Source organism: Bactrocera tryoni, chromosome 1 (assembly GCF_016617805.1).
Source record: "Bactrocera tryoni isolate S06 chromosome 1, CSIRO_BtryS06_freeze2, whole genome shotgun sequence".
Classification (NCBI taxonomy): Eukaryota; Metazoa; Arthropoda; class Insecta; order Diptera; family Tephritidae; genus Bactrocera; species Bactrocera tryoni.
This window is the reverse complement of record NC_052499.1, coordinates 63,185,469-63,206,083: the sequence shown is the minus strand read 5'-3', so window position 1 is coordinate 63,206,083 and position 20,615 is coordinate 63,185,469. Positions and strand designations below refer to the sequence as shown.

At 34.8% G+C, this 20,615-nt stretch overlaps 1 protein-coding gene across 1 annotated transcript; it reads left to right on the top strand.

Moving 5' to 3' along the window:
- The first annotated feature begins 6,892 nt into the window (after positions 1–6,892).
- LOC120766838 (sodium-independent sulfate anion transporter) lies at positions 6,893–20,428 on the top strand. The gene is made up of 7 exons (XM_040092549.1): positions 6,893–7,295; positions 10,855–11,359; positions 17,243–17,490; positions 17,607–18,020; positions 18,099–18,456; positions 18,540–18,842; positions 18,910–20,428. The coding sequence occupies exons 2-7, from the start codon at positions 11,227–11,229 to the stop codon at positions 19,410–19,412; spliced, it is 1,959 nt and encodes a 652-aa protein (XP_039948483.1). The 5' UTR covers positions 6,893–7,295; positions 10,855–11,226; the 3' UTR covers positions 19,413–20,428.
- The last annotated feature ends 187 nt before the right edge of the window (positions 20,429–20,615 follow it).

The following is a 20,615-nucleotide window of genomic DNA, read 5'->3' as shown; positions in this document are numbered from 1 at the left end:
ATCACCGACGCTTTTGTTTTGTCTATGTGTTGTTGTGTTTTCACTCATTTAAGAATTTATGAACATAAAGCAAAAATTAACTTCAAGTAGTATGTAATATAAAGCTTATTAAGCAGACAGACATACATACATGCATGTACATGCCATACATATAATACATAAATCGGTCAGTTATGAATCATTATAGTGTATATTTACATATATTTTGTTTTTACTTTTCAAAGTTCAATACACCGCTGATATTTACGACTAAACGGCAAGTAAATATAAGGAAAGCCAATTTTCTCACAACTTACGTACATACCTACAAAACACACACACACACACACAAAATTGTTGGCTTTTGCATGTAAAGTGTCCACTCGAATCGCTAATGACACCGCACTCACATGCCTCGTGAATTATATTCGTATGTACGCATGTGTGTGTATGTTTGTAACACAATACCTCGCATAAATTTAAAAATAAACAATCAATTTATGATCGCTTTAAACGATCGCCAACATACACACACATACTACTAGGTGTCGCGTTGTTAGCTTCAATACATACACATACAAGCAGTTTGTTTACATAAATGTTCGTCACGTGATTTTGCCAACTCAATTACAAAGTTATACGTTACAAGCCTACTATTATTGCCTCTCTTTTTGAGCTTGTTCTGCTCATTTTCTGACACACATTTCTAAATTAAAAACAACATTCCATCCTAGGCATACCAGCCCATAGACTTACATATACATACATACATACATATGTATATGTATATTGAATATTTATTAAAATAAATGTAAACTGCTATAATTAACAGACTTCAACGAACCTTAAACTAATTTTAAATTAATTAGTATATTAGTAGGCATTTTGTAAAATAATAAATAACTGCCAATCCGAATCAATAGCACGTTTAAGTTACACGTTTGTCTGATGACACGATAAGTTGTTTGATAATAAGCGCTTGAAAAACGACTTATCTCAATAATTGAAATTTTGAAACGTATTAGAAAAGTAAGAAGGAAAATATTTTATATTTTTGTGTTACACGCGATTTCCGCTTTCTCTGCGGATGTAACCTAAAAAAATTAAAGGACATTGCCTACGATCGAAATAAAAAATTGGCAAATGACGACGTATTTGAAAGAACTAATTAAATTTTAATATTTAAACTAAGCAAACCATAAAAAATTAATTTTCAAAATTTTACCCTTAAATGTGCCCGGTTAAAGCATGGAACTTTTAAACCAAAAGTATCGTCTGGTGTTTCCTTACCAGTATCTGAATACTTTATAGCAGCCTTTAAATAAGGTACTCACCAGAACTCTATGCGCGTTTTAAAAAGTACGCTGAATATTTCCATAGTTCCTCAACATTATCGCATCTTATTCTCTTCTCTCATCTCATCTTAGTAATGTGTCTACCAAAGACTGTAATTTCCTATCTTAAAAAATTTAGAAATTAAAATTTGGTTTTTTCTAAAAACGACAGGTGAAGTGTAAAACCATCTTATGGCAATTGGACTTATTATTCCCCCTTTTCATTGGATAGAAACAGACCCGAGTCTATTCTCCGGTCATAGATTATTAACTCGGAACTTTTTCGTAAATGATATAAAATGTCCAAATTTATACCAAGGTTCAAAAAGCTTGGAATTGGTGATAATGCCAAAAAATTTTGTATAAGCTTTGAAAAACGGTAAAATCATATGATAACCACGTCCAGTCCACAAAACGGTTATGTTGAAAACTGTGTCATGAATCATTAAATTTTAAATTTTGAATAGGCTCCTCTGGAATCTCTTCGGGTTGCTCTCTGTCGAAATCCTTGCGCAAGCTGTCAGTTCAAGTTGCTGCGAGTCGACTCTCCACGGTCTTCGTGTACACTCTTAGTTACGGCTACTATATCGGCATTATATCGGGTGAATATTATCAAAAAATGAATGCCGGGTCTCAAGAGGGCTGATGGCTGCGAATAGTACGCTCAGTAGGCCGATTATGATGACCATGAGTTGTGCAAAGCGCGGGAAACACATTTTTTATTTAACGAAGTTGAACAATTATTAACGTTGTTCAGGTGTAAGTCTTTCCATGATGAAATGTCAAATAATACTGAACAAAAATAACATGACAGCTTGACACGCTTGATCTGTCAAACAAAAACTATTGAAAAAGGTACCTCTATTTGGAACACCCGTTACATACGTATAATGATTTTTGTTACACTAGAAGACTTTATGCCGATAATGTCGTTTAGTAGTGCTTGGAGACATGCTTTCGTACTGTAGTAATGACAAAAGTTAACGCACATTTACATATATTCCAAGCGTCACCCGAACGTTGCCCTTCCTTACTTGTTTTTAATTACCATACGTATTATTGACGTATAATTTAACATTGAGAGTTTTGAATTTGTCAATATATTTTATAAGTATTTTCGATAGTAGCCTTATTTGTATATAACGCAGCCTAACGCATTTGACTAGCATCACATGACCTGAACACCTAGTGTGTTAATCTTTTAGGGGATTTTTCTACAACAAAACCAAAATTCAACGAAAATATCAAGCAGCGACCACGCACACATATCAACGTACACAAATACATGCACAAGTGCATAATTGGAAATAAACGTAGTAGGTCATTGTCGCTATTGATTGGTTTTCTCTTTGGCCATTGGGGTTTTTACACAAAAGAACAGCTTTGAATTCAGATGAATTTTGAACGCTATTTCTATTCTAATTTACCTCATGAAGTTTCAACTAATATACAGTGAAGTGTAGTGGGGGGTTACCATATAATTTTACAACCATTTTTTTTGTTTCTACATTAAAACAATCCATGCCCAAAACATCACAATGTGAAAGTGATACCTGTGTCGGAATCTACATTTTAATATACAGCATAATCATATGTATACATGTGTAAACATATTAATATACATATACGTACATATGTAGTTAGGAATGTGTATAAAAATATAACATCGCAAACCAGATCTAACCACAATTTCCATTCCAAACGCCTCAAGCAAAAAACTACTTGAAAAAATTCCCATATCAACTTTTTTCTTGAAAAGAATAAACGCCATGCGTAGACAATGGTTGATGAAACTAAAAATAATAGCTGGACCCATAAAAGTCTTGGATAATAACTTTAATGAGAAAGCACAAAATTAAAGCGAAAAAAAAAAACAAAAAATCATAAAATAAGAAAAATAAATTAGAAGTGGTTAATAGTAGAAAATCAGCTCACATTTTTGTTAAGTACCTTAACTTAGGTCTAAAAAGAGAATTTCAGCAAACGAGAGATAATCGACAATTATAGCATTATGGGGATAAACCTGAATAAACTAACAAAAATCTCGTAAAACGTATAGAAATTTAATAAAACACAAGAGACTAAAAATTCCAGTCACAAGCCTTGTAAAAGCGTGTTATTCCGCTATTACTATTATCAAAAACTATAATAAAAAATTAAATTGACTCTCGGTTATGCAATTAACGTGAAATGAACGAATTAATTTTGTAAGTACTATAATTTTAAAATTATATAAAAATACGATAATATATCCATCAGTTGATATTCTATGTGTATTCATACAGAATATTCAGAGGCTTAGTGAGAATTTCGTTCCAGTGGGGAGACAGTTTTGTTGAGAGTTCTGCCAAAAAATCGTAAAGTTTTGAAAGCCATTTTTTCTACACAAAGCTCGAAAACGACAGAAAGACCTTTTTTCTAATAGCTAATTCTAAATGGGTCTCTTAAAGTTTTTAAAATGTTACTTAAGAATAAAACTATGATATTTTGAAAACACAGATACAAAACTGCCTCTTATCACAACACAAATATGTAAAAGTGTTGAAAAAGAGAGAGAGAACGCTGACATAAATGAAGATACATATAATAATAATAATTCACATAAGACAACAACTTTCTTACGTACTGTTAAGAGGTGAGAATTTCCTCTATACGCAAATGGAGAAGAGGTACAGTTGGGAAGAAGGATAATACCTCTATCTACACCCATGGGTCCAATATGGACTGCGGAATGGAGGCGGGAGTACCAAACTCAACCTGCATACTCCATGCTGAAGTACTAGGTATAGAGAATTCCAGTAAAATTCTATTGATTAACTGGGGGAGGATACAGAAAGAAACCATATATATACAAGGACAGCCAGACGGTTTTGCTTGCCTTGTGAACATCACACCTGCATGATGGCTTTAAGATCACTGGGAGATCAACTATGTATACTTGTTCGCGGTCACAGGAACATTTTCCGCAGACGACTTGATAAAGCTAAGAACCTCTTTAGATGAGTCAGAATCGGATCCAATACTATGCCCGCTAGGAACAATCAAAAGGGAGCTTTTTAAGCATTTTGAACAAAATTGCAGAGAACAGTATGCGATATTCGCCGTTTCCAATAAGCAAAGGATCATAAATCTTCCGCAGAACCTGTCTCTCGAAACACGTAACGTCGACTCATCAGATATTGTCATCGTCCATGCCTATGCACCATATAGCAGGATGGGAATAATGAGAAACTTATAGTGTTTGGTGCTTGTTGAAGTAGCTCTTGTTGGCAAGAGTTATTCTGCGAGGTTGACATCTTTGTTGCTGTTACTACTGTTTCCAAGATAGACGAAATTATCTACGACTTCGAAGTTATGACTGTCAATAGTCAGACGTAGGAGCCAAATCGCGAGTGCGCCGTTTGTTGTTTGGTGGCAGGAGATATTTCGTCTTGCCCTGATTCACTCCCAGATCCATTTGTTTCGTTTTCTTATCCAGTCTAGAGAAGGCAGAACTAACAGCGCAGATGTTGAGGTCGATGACGTACGCCAGCAACTGAACATTCTTATAAAAGGTTGTACCATTCTCGATTCAGCTCTGCAGATCGAATTATTTTCTCCAAGAGTAGATTTAAGAAGTCGCAGAATAGGGGTCGTCTTGTTTGAAACCTCGTGCGGTATCGATATGCTCGGACAGGTCCTTTCTAATCCTGACGAAGCTTTTGGTAATGTTCAACGTCAGTTTACACAGCCGAATTAGTTTTGCGGAGCTACCAAATTCATACATAGAGGCATAAAGACAGGAGTGATGTGTATCGATCCTCTTTTCACGCGTCTTTTCAATGATTTGGCGCATAATATATGTATCTAATATCTGATCAGTTGTTGATTTTCCAAGCCTAAAGCAACACTGATGAGGTCTAATCAGTTTGTTGACGGTGGGCTTTAATCTTTCGCACAATACGCTTGATAGAACCTTATATGCTATGTTGAGGAGGCTTATCCCTCGGCAGTTGGCGCAGATTGTGGGGTCTCCCTTTTTGTGGATTGAGCAAAGCACACTCAAATTCCAACCGTCGAGCATGCTTTTGTTAAACCATATTCTACAAAGAAGCTGATACATGCCCCTTATGAGTTTTTCGGCGATGTATTTGAATAGCTCGGCCGGTAATCCATCGGCCCAGCTGTTTTGTTGTTTTTCATAGTCGGGCATCATCATCGATTAGAGATTCGGGTTCACGATCTCATTGTGTTATGTTTTCACTTTCATTCAGCAAGCTGGAGAATTGTCTTCAATAACTTTAGTATGCCCTGGGCATTAGTCACTAAATCGCATCTGAGGGTTCTACAAGAGTATGCTCCGGTCTTGAAACCTTCCATTAGTCGCCGCATCATAAATTCATTATTTATTTAGAAATGCTTATTTTTATTTTTTTTTTCGCAATTCAAAATATATTCTTATTTATTATGTAAACTCATCATGTATTGTTTCTCAAGAGTCATACATTTTACAATACATTTCCAAGGATTTAACGCCCTAAACGGACAATTAATAGCGAGTAGCAATTTCAATGCCAAATCAGTTGAACAAACAAAAGATTTCGACAACAAACTCGCCGCGAAATTCGCACACACTCGCATTTGTCGTCGTACCCTTGCTGGTAACTTCACGAGTGCTGTCGCCTTCACAGTCGCCTTCTACGGCGACAAGGCATTATGCTAGAATGCCAACATCACCGTCAGCACATGGTGACTACCTTGCGGCATTGGCGAACGCCTACTGTGACCGATAAGCAGGTAGATGGCGACCATCTGGCGAGTAATCCGACGAAAATATATGGCCCGTAGACATTTGGTGCACAAGCTTATGCTAATGCTTGCTCTTCAAAATTTACGAAAGATAAAATTGTCTAAAAAACGATAACATAAAAGACAGACAGACGAATTGAGCCTTAGAAAAACGTAAACAGAGAGCATTTGTGCGGTGAAATGGCAACCGGTTAGAGGCGGTTCGCAGGCAGTTTGACAGCCGGGAAGACACAAACAATGCGAGCGGAAACTACCAGCAAGCGACTAACGCACGCGTTGGATCTACAATGAAGGCGAAAGAGCGCAGGCAACACAATGCATACGCGTATGTAAATATATCAGCGGCGTGAATTGAGCGCAGTGGAATTTTTGAAAATGAAAAACTCACTTGATGCGACGCAGTGTCTGCGGCATGAATAGCGTGAATTTCGAAAAAAAGAACCTATCTCATACAAACACAATTCGTTAAGAATAAAGCAACAACAACAGTTGAGCAAACATACTAAACACAAAGTCGAAATAAGCAAACAACATACACGATCGTAGGTATGTGCGAGCTTTCAAAGCAAAACAAAATGCAAAGCCATCAAAAAAATGAGAGTAAATACATAGAAATGTCAGTAAGAGCACAGAAAAGCCGAACGATCGATCCACTGTCGACTCTGCTTAGCTGCGCTGACTGCCGATCAACGACAAGCAACCGAAAGCGATTCGACGTCGACGAAGCAAATAAGCGCTTTGATTTTTATAAAGACACCGTTTGAGCCAAGTTCGAAAACAGTTTAGTTTGAAACATCGTCGTGACGAGATAACTATTTAAAAGTCAAACTTAGTAAAGCTATATGCATATACGGAAAAAAGAAAGAAAAACTCGTGTGTGCCAGTATAAATAAATGATTAAATTCAATTGACAATAAAACCGTTGCAGCGTTTATAAAGTCAAACAGTTATAGTGTTAAACGGTCGCTGAAGCACTTTAAGCGGTCACAAACATACGTAATAGCGGCTCAGGTTCGGTGCTATGAGCATTTAAATCGCTTTTTTTAAGTGAAGTGCGGCAAAGTCGGTGTTTTGGCGAAAAACGCCAACACATTTGTGCTCGTAAACTAGTGAATAAAGCAAAACCCTATTGAAATTTGCATGCATTCTCCGATTGTTTTGAATTGTGGCGTTAGCTCGTAATCAAGCAAAAATGTAAGCATTCCAAAATAATATATGCATATGTGAGTATGCATGTATGTATATACATACATACATATGTAACGATTTGGGTAAAAGAAATTTGTATTTCTTAAACGTATTAAGAATTGTCGTTGCTTTTTCGATATTTAAAAAGGAACGGTGTAATGGTTTACTGACATTAATAAAAAATTAAAAAAGCAAGCTTTGCGCACCTGCCAGAAAAAAAGCAAAGTAATATAATTTAAATAAAAAACAAACCATTTAAAACGTAAAAAATTATTTAAATATCCATATCGCTCTACTAAAACATAATTTTCAGTATGTCCGAAATCTCATTTTATATATATAATATTAGTTTGCCTTTTCGATATTAGTTGCTTTGACTTTTGCTTTGTGATTTAGTAATTGTTATAAATTCCATTTTAATTAATTTTTTTTCATCAACAATTTTAAAATTTTCAAGAATATTTTAGGGGTTTCCTCATATCAAAAATTAATTATTTTATTCGAATTTTTCATTGTTACAAACATACACTACTAATAAAGAAATTCTGAAATTTTTGAAGAAAAAAATTTTTAACTCGGCCATTGCAGCGCCATTTCCGGTGACGAAAAAAGATGCACCCGCGTTGGCAGAATAACTCTTTACGAGATCATCTAAAGTGAAAAAATTCGTGGTTTAGTTAAAACTTTAACTTAGAGCTTGTACGAAGGAAAAATTTCAGTGAAGATTTCGCGACATTTTTTTGCTAGCAGGTGTAATCAAAAAGAAATCTTTCGTGCAAGTCTTTAAGAATTGTATCTCAAAGGCCTGTGTAAAACTTCATGAAGATCGGCTAAATAGTTCTCGTGAAATCTTGCCAACCGACTTCAAAAACACAGTTTCGAGAAAATTGCGTTTAAAGACGGAGCACTTAGCCTTTTACTCAGATCAACTTGAAAGGACAATATTCTAGAGGTGTTGCAGAATTTAATAAGACAAAAAAATCGATTTATTGAAACCCGTTAACCCATGTAACCCCTTAAGAAATCACTGAAGAAGAATTTTGAATACAATGAGCTTTAAAGTCAACAGAATTAATTAAAATAAAAATAAAATTATTACATTAATAAAACATATATAAATTAGAATTTTATAAAAAAAAGAAAAAAAAAAGTTGCTTTTAAGCATTTCATACAACTGCTTAGTATTCATTATTTTTTAAGAAAAATTCTGCGCTATACCAGCACTTTTAATTCACTTTTGAACTTGCATATATGTAAGTATGTATATATATATTTTCCCTAAATTTTCTACCAAAAGCAGCCGCAAAAAGCAGAAATCGTTTACTGATAAACTTTTGTTTGTAGAAGAATGCCTGAGTAAAGTATAAAACGAAAAAATCCTGAATGAATAAAATGTATTTATAGCAGCGTGACTTTTTAATTGATATCGAAACTAAATATTATATTTTGAGTCGTGCTACATAAAAAATAAAATCCTTCTTTACTTAATTTCAATGTGGCAAGGCGCGCTTCAAGGAAGTATGTTGAAATAAACAACATGCAGCTATTTCAAAGTGTTTAATATTATTTTAAATTGGCAAATTGGAAAGGAAAAATGTCATTTACAGTATGTTAGGTGTTTTTTGGAAGCAACTTTTATAAACAGTGTTTAAATCTCCTTCGAGATCAGCTATGAGAGTCCATTTCGTATGTACTACTTATGAGACGATCTGCATTTTTCTTATATACAATATTGCGCTCCTTCGCGACCATTTACTATAATATCGTGCCCGACTTTGGGTAATCATTAAGCGCCGTAATTATAAATATACATATGTACATGATGCAAAGTAAAACATACGTATCGTCAACTAAAATGCAAAATAACGTATCCTCAAAAAAATCTAAATTGCACTTTTTATTGCTTACAATGCACTACATCATATCAGATATAACCAATATATAGTCATTTTATAACCAAAACTCAAATCTTGTTTCAATTATATAGTTTTTTCATTGGCCGTAAATTTATGAAAAGTGATGTTACATAATACATACGTCATTTTGAATTTTAGGTGACGATATATTAAAATGATTTATAAACACATTTTCATAATCAATTTTTTTTTAATAAAAAGAATTCATTCTTGAAATACTAATGACAAACACTTATTCTTCAATGTTTCTTAACATCAAAATCCTAGTTTTTATAAAAATATATTTTTCTATTACTTGACTTCGGCTCACTTAGCGTGTTTATATACCATGCATAAAATATTTTTCTTAAATGCTTGCGAGGCGTTTGTTTGAGAAATTATTTCATATTAAATCCGAGTTTAGCTGATTTTCTTTGATTAGACAAAAATCAAATTTTATTTTCAATTTTTACAAATTCAAACTCACAGCCATGATTCGCTTGATGGAGGCCAACATCAGCTTCAAATTTCCAATATACATACATATGTACATATTCCCATTATACCCGACTATACTCTATTCTTTTACAAAGCCACAATAATTCATTTATTTTACTAAAAGTTAATAGCTATAAACTATGTAACCCTAAATCTAAACTTCAATATCCTTATATAAACGCATTTAAATTACCAATACCTTTCAATATAATATACTGCTATATTTATGTGAGCGGTTAAACAAGGAATCGCGTGCGATATTTGTTAGCAAAAACACGAATATACGGGTAGTTATTTTTGTACATACATATGTATGTAAGAACATATATTAAGGCAAATTTCTTTAAGCAATAATTCAATAAAATAAATTAACTTAATTGATTCCGATTGTCGTGCGCTGGCCCAGAAATATACAGACATCCTAAATTTAGGCACTCGCCCGGCTGTCATTTTTCTTATAAAAATTTGTATAACAGATTTTTTGCCCAACTTTATACACAAAAATGTGTATTTATCATAATTAAGTAACTCTTATTACGAATACAGCAATGCAAAGGTTTTAAAATACAAACAAATGCAGTATTATGACGTTTTAAAATACATACAAATGGAATATTATGCAATGTAAGTAAAGCAAATGTAAAACGAGCAAAATTGTGAACAAAAACAAATGCCATAATACCGATTTAGCTGTGGTAATATGTAAAAAAGGCACAAGTCGACTTAAGATAATGTGAAATTATGAGATGGTTTGACTTAAGGCTCTCTTTATCTTAAAATTCGATAAAAATGAAGGAAACCCAAATACTTTAATTTAGAAATCAAAACAGCTAACTTAGCTTAAGCTCACTTTCCTTTACTTATTGACGCGAATACTGTGGTATCTATGTATGTACATACTATATACATATATACATACGTAAATGCATATCACGATAACTTGAAGTCCTGCATTCAACCATGTACATACGTATGTACTTATATGTATTTATTCATATACTATACATATGTATATCACTACTCTATTTACGTTTTGAAAATAATTCACTTAATACGCAAAATGTTCGAATGCAAAAACATAAAAATAATAACTCAAGAATGTATTAAAAAAAAACAAAAGCACAAAACGGAAACGTCGTCATTAATCAAATCTCATATTTCATCCATTGCAGCAAAATTCCAAACTAAAAACGCAAAAGGAGGAAAGAACACCAAAACACAACAACTTTTTACAAACACAAACAACAAATATTTAATATAAAAAATCTGCACAAATATTTTCGCCTGCAATCTGATTACGACGAAATACGAGCAGCACGGGAATTGCAAAAACAAAAAAAACTGCACACAAACAAAAGAGAAGAAACAACAACACACACACTTAGCAGACATTAGTGGCTGTGTGTGCGTCTGCGCGCGGATTCTACGCCAACGAGCAAATACTTTCACAACGTCAGCTGAACACACACACACACACATAAAAGAATAGAAGAAGTGACAAGTGACAGGTAGTCGTTTGCAGAAGTGACAAGTGCGCATACACAATGAAGACAAATCCCGCATTGGATCACGTGTATGTGAACGATGGTTTCAAGTGTTCTTCGATCAGCATTACAACGAACGGTACGGAACAGAACGGTGGTAGTGGCGGATCGCAAGGATCAAACGAGTTTATATGTAAGTAGACTAATGCTAAAGTGCCTGTGTTTCTATTTGTTTGAAAGTGTACAGTGTTATCAATATTTTTTTTATCAGTAACTGTGTATAAGTGTAAAAAATCAACAAAATCAAAGCTTAACCTAAAAAATTTAAGTGCTTATGATTTTAAATAAATGCTGGAAAGTTACTTCGAATTCGTCATTTAAACTAAAGTAGTCGAGGTAATTATTCAGTGATTCCTGAACAAATTAAATTTCTGTACTGTAGTCCTTAGATTGGCTCGTCAGGCATCAGCGTGTTTTCTAACGCCAGCGAGTTGCAACACGCTACACATTTTTAACGATTTCTGATTAACTCGTCGATGAGAGTTAGCGTAGCTGAAGAATATTCCAACTAATTTATATATAATTATTTCGAAAAATATGTCTATGTTTAATTTTTTCTCATTTTTGTCGTCTAATCTTTCATTTCGAATGGCGGGAATTACCGTTATTAAGAACGCGCCGTATAATTAATTAGTTATTTGTATGATTATTGAGTATTGTTGATTTTTTTTTTATTTTTACACTCGTTGGTACATATACATACATACATACATACATACATAATTAGATTAAACAACGAAATCCGTGTGGTCGCCGATGCGATAGCTTAGTGAATCAAATATCTCCACAATGTATGTACTATGTCTAAGCTATCTATACTGGCTATTATTCCCAGACCAATATAAATAATATAGAGATGCCTCGGCTATAACCACGTAAGCGGTGTCTACGCTAATAAAGAAGAAGAAGATATGTAAATAATAATTTTGTACTTTAAGAACCGATATAACCATAGCCTTAACATATTTTCAATACTCATATTTTATATGGTGTGTATATACATATGTAATTGAAGTTTTTAAATTAAGGCAACGTTATTACTCTTTTTTGCTTCTGCAAGAACAAGATTCTGGCAATTTAGCTCCTTTATTTTTTTGAAGTGCCTTTAAAAGAAAATGACGTTAGTTTGTAAGAAAGTGAGGCAAAGGAGGTGAAATGTTTGTTTATAATTACTATGAGAATTCGACATCTCGATTATAATGTCTACATCATTCTTTCTGCAATTGGAAGGCAACAAACCGATCGTTGCAGAATTCAAATTAATACACCGCTATATACATATATAAGAAATGTTATGTAAATAAGTGTTGTTTTTTAAAATAAATATATATCGTCACCTAGAATGCAAAAAACGTATCATAAAAATATGTAATAGGCAAACTATAAAACGAAGTATGATAACCAAAACTCAAATTTAGTTTCAATATGAGTTTATGATAACCAAAATATAACCATTTTATAACCAAAGCTCAATTTTTTTTCAATATGAGTGGTTTCTTTTAACTTTTTTCCTTCGCCTGTAAACGTATGAAAAATTATGTTACGTTATTTTGCATTTTAGGTGACGATAGATAAACATATATAACATTCATAACAAAAATGTCATGCATTTTTATCACAAATTAATTTTACTGCAAGAAATTACTTCTAAACAAGCAAGAACAAACTCATTCGAATAGCAAGAAATCAGGCTTAGCGTTTGTTTTAGACAACAATAGGAGAATTATAAAACAAAAACAATGTTTAGACATAATTAAATGTGTCATTCACCTTATTTAATAAAAGGCATGCACAAATATGGCAGCAAATGTACATATACATATATGATGTTATACATATACATATATGTATATGCTTGTGTGTATTTGTATTCGAAATCACTGTCAAAAGCCTGTTGAACGATCTCTACGTTGGAAGTGGCAAAGGTAAATATTGAATATAATAAGTACGGATTGTGGTTTCGATTCGAATTCAGCTGTCATGCAAATTGACACTTACACATTTGCACGCTTATGTCAACTTAAGTATGTTTGCTTATATGTCAGCATAGACACAATTCTGCAGCACGCGAATTTATGTGTCAAATTGCAAATATTTTAACTGCTTTCCCTAATTACACGCATACAAAATTAGTAAGATTAAACATTAGGGTTGTGCCATATTTTGTTACTACGGCTCCTACGCACCTAACTATTGTTTGTAATATTATAAATAAATGATGAAGATGACGAGTCGAACTAAATTCTGGGTGATTGTCGGTCTGTCCATCCGACCCACCCACAGTACGGCAGAGGTTTTAGATGGGCCTCGAACCCTACCAAGGTGGTTAGTGTGTCCATTCCACACTGCCAATTGGTACTGGAAATGCCTGGCATTTTCAGGGCGCTGATCAACGCATTGATTTGATCCGTGTACTTTTGAGTACCGTGGAGTTAGGCTGTCGTCAGCAGGTTCCCACGTTAAACACACCGGACGTTGTCCATCCGACCCGTGGTGGCTGTGGTTAAAACCCAAATCGCGGGAAGAACTGACTTGTCAGTCGAATGTGGAGTTGCATTGCAACCGGGTGCCGGACCCAAAGTACGGCAGAGGTTTTAGATGGGCCTCGAGCCCTACCAAGGTGGTTAGTGTGTCCTTACCGCACTGCCAATTGGTACTGAAAATCCTTACCCAATTTTCAGGGCGCTGATCGACGCATTGTATTGATCCGTTGTGCTTTTGAGCACCGTGGAGTTAAGCTTTACATAAGCAGGATCCCACGTAAAACACGTTTGACAGTTGTCCATCCGACCGTCTGTCCGTCGCAAGCGAGCGGATGAAACTATGTGGGTAGAGATGTTCCTTGAAAAGAAGTGAAAACAAGTTGGATCGGATCACTGCCATGCCCCCATATAAAACTGTGATTTGGCGAAAGCTATCGCAATTGCGAAAGAAACCAGTGTCTACTGACTAATATTGTTGGAAAAATGGATGTGACCCCGCCATCTAATAATTTTAATATATGTACATAGCTTCTAAACGATTCAAGATATAATAACCAAACAGCTTTAATACGAACAAAACTATAACAACATGTTGCATGAGTTTAAATATCAAAAATTCTTCTCATTTTAACTTAGTTCTAAATTTACAATACAAAAAAATATCCCTAATGTATATTCGTATATAAAAAGGTACAAAAAAGTCTATATACATACAAATCTATAGCAATTTTTCTATAAACACCCACATGTTCCTTATTACAATACACCGCTTTCGCGAATGTGAAAATATTGAGAAATTGACAAAAGTACGTCGCATATTACGTTACCACAATATTTTTCATTTTTATTATTTCCCCCCACTTTACAGTTTGAGTAAAAAATCAAATTCCACACCGGTTCGCACGCCAACGCTATTAATCGAAAGGCGGACAGCGACAATTCGCTGCGCTATTGAACTTGTCTCCGCCACTGATCCAACAAAAAATTATTTATACTGAGAGTTAGCGTGCAATTGTCATTGGCAGGCGTTAAGTCCTACAATAAATACAATAAATATGCATACGTAAATATTGAAATACCAAATTAGTGCATAAATAGCTAACTTTATATTTGCGCGTAGGTATCAACAAGCCAACACAATCGTGTGTGAAAGATCAATCCGCAACCGCTTAAGCAAACATCGTTTATAAATTATTTTATCGTTGTCAAGCGGTAATAAAACGTATTTACATACATAGGTATCTTCATCAGATTTTTATAAGATATACTTTTCTGTTAGAAATATTTATGGAGGTTTGAGAAAGACTTTCGTAATGGATCACTGACCCAAAGAAAAGTATTTTTTTCATATTCGCCCGCGAAATTCCGCTCACACAAACTCCACCCTATTTGCCTATAACCACTTATTAATTGACAGCTTCGTACTCAGCTCTCCTAATCAATCACAGAATTTGCCGCGCATTTTATTGCGGAAACCTTTTTACCTTATTGATGCATGTAACTTCATTTTCATTCCCCACAAAAACAATTCAAGGAAAAGTGTGCAATCGAGCAAGCAATGCACTTTAATAATAGGAAATCCTTAATTGTTAGTTGATAGACAATCCAATAAAATGAAGTGAGTTTTCTACTTAGTCCGAAAATCACTTAATTGCTATCAAATACAATACGTCATATAATAAATTATTAGCTGCCTACAAGCTCAGCACACCCACACGATTACAAGGCGCGGGAAAATTGTTGCACACCACTACAAAATACATTGGAATGATCATTATAATTAAGTTGAAAACTGAGCATTAACTCAGTAACTGTATGTAGTGTGCACCCTTGGCAATGAAAATTGTGTATAGTTAGTGAAAAATACAAAAATAATAATAACAATCAAATTGCAGTTAGTACGCTGTAGTGCGTTAAAATGACTCATGAACTGTGGAGCGCACTTTTTGTTTGAGCTCGATAAATGCTTTTCCGCAGCGCTGCACATGAGTTATTTTCACAGACAACCTTTTGAAAGTACAATGGACTTACGCCAGTATAAATATACATATGTACATATTTTAGCTATGTATTGTCGAATTAAACCTAAAATCGTGTTTATTGTTTGCGAAAAAAATATTTGGAGCGCTAATTGGAGGTCAAAATCATTCGATTTATCCAATTGCAGTTATCGAAAAGCTCTGACCGAGTCGAGTGCAACCATATACATACATATTTATTATTTAAAAAAATCTTCCGATATGAACTTTAAGAATTTCATTCAACTTAACAGCTAAGATTGACAAATTTCAGATTTAAGGTTCTTTAGAGGAAAATTTCCGAACATCAGAGTAATATGTATGTGTTCGAAGTTTTTTCGATAGTTATATTTGTTGATGCTTAAGCTATCTCTTGGCGAAATCAAAGAAGTTAAGAGGTTACATGGGTTTCCTCGGGTAAAAAACAGCTTTTCTCATATAAAAAATGAAATATTTTATTAGAATTTTTTTTGTTACAAGCATACACAATTTAAAAAAAAATCTGAAATTTTTGGAAAAAAATATTTTAAACTCGGCCATTGCGACGCCATTTCCGGTGACCTCACGGATCCTTACAGGATCGTCTAAAGTTGAAAAAAATTCGCGGTTTAGTTAAAACCTTAACTTAGAACTTGAACGAAGAAAAAAATTAAAATTTGATTTTTTTTCAAAGGAATGCAAATTTCAGTGAAAATTTTGCGACGTTTTTTTTCAAATAGTTGTAATCGAAAAAAAAATCTTTCGTCCAAGTTTAAGGAATTGTATCTCAAAGACCTATGTAAAATTTCATGAAGACCGGTTGAGTACTTCTCGGGAAATCTTACCAACCGTCTTCAAATACACAGTTTCGAGAAAAACGCATTTAAGAACGGCGCACTTAGCCTAACTAGCCTCGAGCCCACAAACTTTCAGGGCTGTTTCTCCGAAACTATTACTTGGTTCCACTTGAAAATTTAGGAAAATATTCTAGAGGTGTTGTAGAATTTAATAAGACAATAAAATAAATCGATTTTTTGAAACCCGTAAACCCATGTAACCCTTTAAGAATTAATTAAAAGAAGTGCAGATTCAGTCATTAAATTAATACCGTTTATAAGTTAACAATTTTAAGTCATAGATTCCTCTTGTTCCACGATATTTTTATGACTTAATAAAATAGTCTAATAAGTTTGTCAAGATGTTTGTAACACCCCGAAGGTAACGTCGAAAACCATATAAAATATGTATATGTATCATATGTATCAGCTGAGTTGCTTAAGCCATTCACGTCTGTCTTTTTTTATATGTATAGGCGAACTAGTCCAGTTTATATACTGAACAATCAAACTAATCTTCGAACAAATTGTTCAGATCGGACCACTATATCACAAATGCTTTCATACAAAATGACCGATCAAAATCAAGTTATTTTTTGGAAACATTTTTTTTTTTATGACTCTTCATTTCAACTCTTTAGTATTTTATAGCAGCATCCCTAATCTCTCATATTTTTCTCTCTCTGTCTCTCTCTTGCAGTAACCGCAGACGGCAAAAAGATGATTCCACCTATTAAGACAGTGGACTGCGCCAAAGCATGGGTGCAGGATCGCACCAGGCGCACCTTCAACCGCAAGACGCTCTACAAACGCCTGCCCATACTCAATTGGTTACCGAAATATTCCAAAGACGATGCTGTGGGTGATGTGGTTGCCGGACTCACTGTCGGTCTAACCGTTATACCACAAGCGCTAGCGTATGCTGGTGTAGCCGGGCTGCCTGCAGCGGTAAGTTGAAAATTTAAATTAAATTATATGTTATTACTTGTAAAAGTAATAAACGGAACTAATCTTTTTTACATTATTTTTGTTAAATATAAATTTTTAATATTTTCTCTTTGCAGTACGGTTTATATGGTTCCTTCTTAGGCTGTTTCATTTACATTTTCCTCGGCAACTGCAAGGATGTGCCCGTGGGTCCCTCCGCCATTGTGGCGTTGCTGACCTTCCAAACCGCCAAAGGTTCATGGCAATTAGCGGTGTTACTCAGTCTGCTTTGTGGCATTGTGGAATTGTTTATGGGCATTTTCGGCTTGGGTTTTCTGCTGGACTTCGTTTCCGGTCCTGTCTCATCCGGTTTCACATCGGCCGTTTCACTGATCATCGTTGCATCGCAAATTAAAGACATATTGGGTATACCGGCGCCCGGTACGACATTCCTGGAAATTTTAACCCATATTTACGAAAATATCAAAGAGACACGCGCCTCGGATACGGTTTTGGGTCTCACCTGCATTGTGGTGCTGCTGATGATGCGGGTAAATTAAAATAAATAAATTATTTATTTAATTCAAATCTGTTTAATATTATTATTGTCTTCTTTTTTTTGCTAACAGCTGCTGTCATCATTTAAGCTCGGTCCCAAAGAACCCACGCTCCGCTCGAAGACACAGAATGTGCTCAACAAAGTCATTTGGCTCATTGGCACCTCGCGCAATGCCATACTGGTGATTGCCTGTGGCATTTTGGGTTATATTTTACATAGCGAGGATGGCAATATACCGTTCCGTGTTATTGGCTACATTCCAGAGGGCATGCCTGCCGTACAACCCCCACCATTCCATATGTCGGCCAATGAAACAGCCTCTGGGCATGAAGAAGGCTTCATAGACATGGTGAAAAATCTAGGTTCTGGTCTCATTGTCTTGCCGCTCATATCTTTGATGGAAACTGTCTCTATAGCCAAAGCTTTTGGTAAGTCTTTTAACTTAGCAAAGTTCAAAATTTTCTATAGAAAAATATTTTCTTAATTTAATCAAATAATTTTCTACCAACAGGCAACGGCAAACCGGTTGACGCCTCACAGGAGCTCATCGCTATTGGTGTTGCAAACATCGCAAACTCGTTCGTGCAGAGCTTCCCATCCACCGGCGCACTGAGTCGTGGCGCTGTCAACAATGCAAGTGGCGTCCGAACCCCACTAAGCAATATCTATTCGAGCTCTTTGGTCATACTTGCTTTGATCTTCTTCACACCCTACTTCTTCTTCATACCGAAATCAACGCTGGCGGCGATCATTATTGCTGCCGTTATGTTTATGGTGGAAGTACGCGTAATCAAACCAATGTGGCGCGCAAAGAGTGAGTTCCGCACACTTGTTCCCCATTAAATTAACTTGTCTAATAATTAATTTAACTTGCATTTTAGAGAGTGATCTGCTACCCGGCCTCGGCACATTCGTTGCTTGCTTGGTTTTGCCGTTGGAAATCGGCATACTAATCGGTGTCGGCTTAAATGTTATCTTCATTTTGTACCACGCGGCGCGTCCCAAAATCACCACCGAAATTCTCACCACATCGGCGGGCAATGAGTATCTGATGATCACGCCCGATCGTTGCTTAATGTTCCCCTCGGTGGATTATGTACGCAATCTGGTGACAAAGCACTCGATGCGACAGAATGTGCCCGTCGTCATTGATGCCTCACATATTTACGGTGCGGACTTTACTGCGGCCACTGTTATAGAGTCGCTGCTGAACGACTTCGCAGCGCGTGCTCAGCTCTTGTTCTTCTACAATCTGAAACCCAGTATTTGCGCGTTATTCGAAACGCTATCGCCGGCGGAATTCGTCGTCTACTATCAGGAGGAGCAGCTGGATCAATTATTGAAGGATCGTAATTATGAGCAAAAGAAAACGATAACGGTGTAGTGACACCAGTTCACTGGTGTCCAGTTATGACGGCAATTAAGCCTAAATTACCGTTATGCTATTGTTGGCTGAAATGTGATCGTGCTGAGTCTTGGAGACCCACACCAGAAAATGGTTGGTTAAAACTGTTAACTATTCGCGTTTGCTTTAGTTTTATAAATATTACTTGTTGGATTTGACTAGTTAATTATTTGTAAAGTATGCAAGTTCGCTATTTGAAATACGTCCCTAATTTTAGATATGTTTACACATTAAAATCACACATACGCTGACGCATATAATACATATTTAGTATGTATGTATAGTTGCATAACGGTTTTAATTTTGTTAGCATGTTGTGAAACCGAACAATGGAGTATTATTTTAGTATTGATCACCAAAAATTAGCAAAACTATCAAAATGGTGTACGCTTTTACATAATGATTTATATATTGTATAATGTAAATATTTGTAAACTAATTTAAATGATGAAAAATGATGAAAGTGCCTTAGACCTCATTTAGCGTAAAAATTTCTTTAAAACCATATTTATTTTATGAAATGCAAAGTAGTGCACTAAACGTGGAATTGTCAAAATGAAATGTAAAGTACAATACGAAAGAAACGCCAAGAGTGCTATGTACATTTGTAGTTGTAAATGCGAAACATTTTGAAGTTCGCCGAAAATGTTAAACACTAAAACTTATTTGTTAAACTTAAAATCGTAAAACTTAAATTATACATAATAAGCGGTGAGCAGTTGTTATATAACTTACGCAGCATTCAAAAGAGTATGCGTTGTGAAGTAATTACATAATTTACACAAACAACAAACACGTATTTCGCTTAAAGAGTATGTATGTATATAAAAGTCCTAAAATGCTAGTGAGTCTTACCATTTAAAACTAATTTTTACATATCTATAGTTACTAAGTTAAGCAAATAATCGTAAATATTTAAAAATATAGTGATAATTATGACTTAAATATTTATTAAGTAGCTGTGCAATAAAGCAGAAAAGTTGTGTCCTCAGAAATGGCGGATGTTTTTTATTTATGACTTGTAAATCATGTTTTTATATATGTTCTAGATTTGGATTTGCTTTGGTACTATGTTATTTGAGGCAGACAGCGATCTTGTAATCAAGTACATACATATGTATGTCACAATGACTTGCGTTCTTTTGCTACATCAAAGCCCATTGTTAATACCTATAAGTGTAC

Bases quoted from the DNA above. Each gene is read 5' to 3' on its own strand.
- LOC120766838 (XM_040092549.1), top strand. From the start codon at position 11,227: ATGAAGACAAATCCCGCATTGGATCACGTGTATGTGAACGATGGTTTC. The intron at 17,491-17,606 runs GTAAGTTGAAAA...TTCTCTTTGCAG, and splicing joins TAGCCGGGCTGCCTGCAGCG to TACGGTTTATATGGTTCCTT. The intron at 18,457-18,539 runs GTAAGTCTTTTA...TTCTACCAACAG, and splicing joins CTCTATAGCCAAAGCTTTTG to GCAACGGCAAACCGGTTGAC.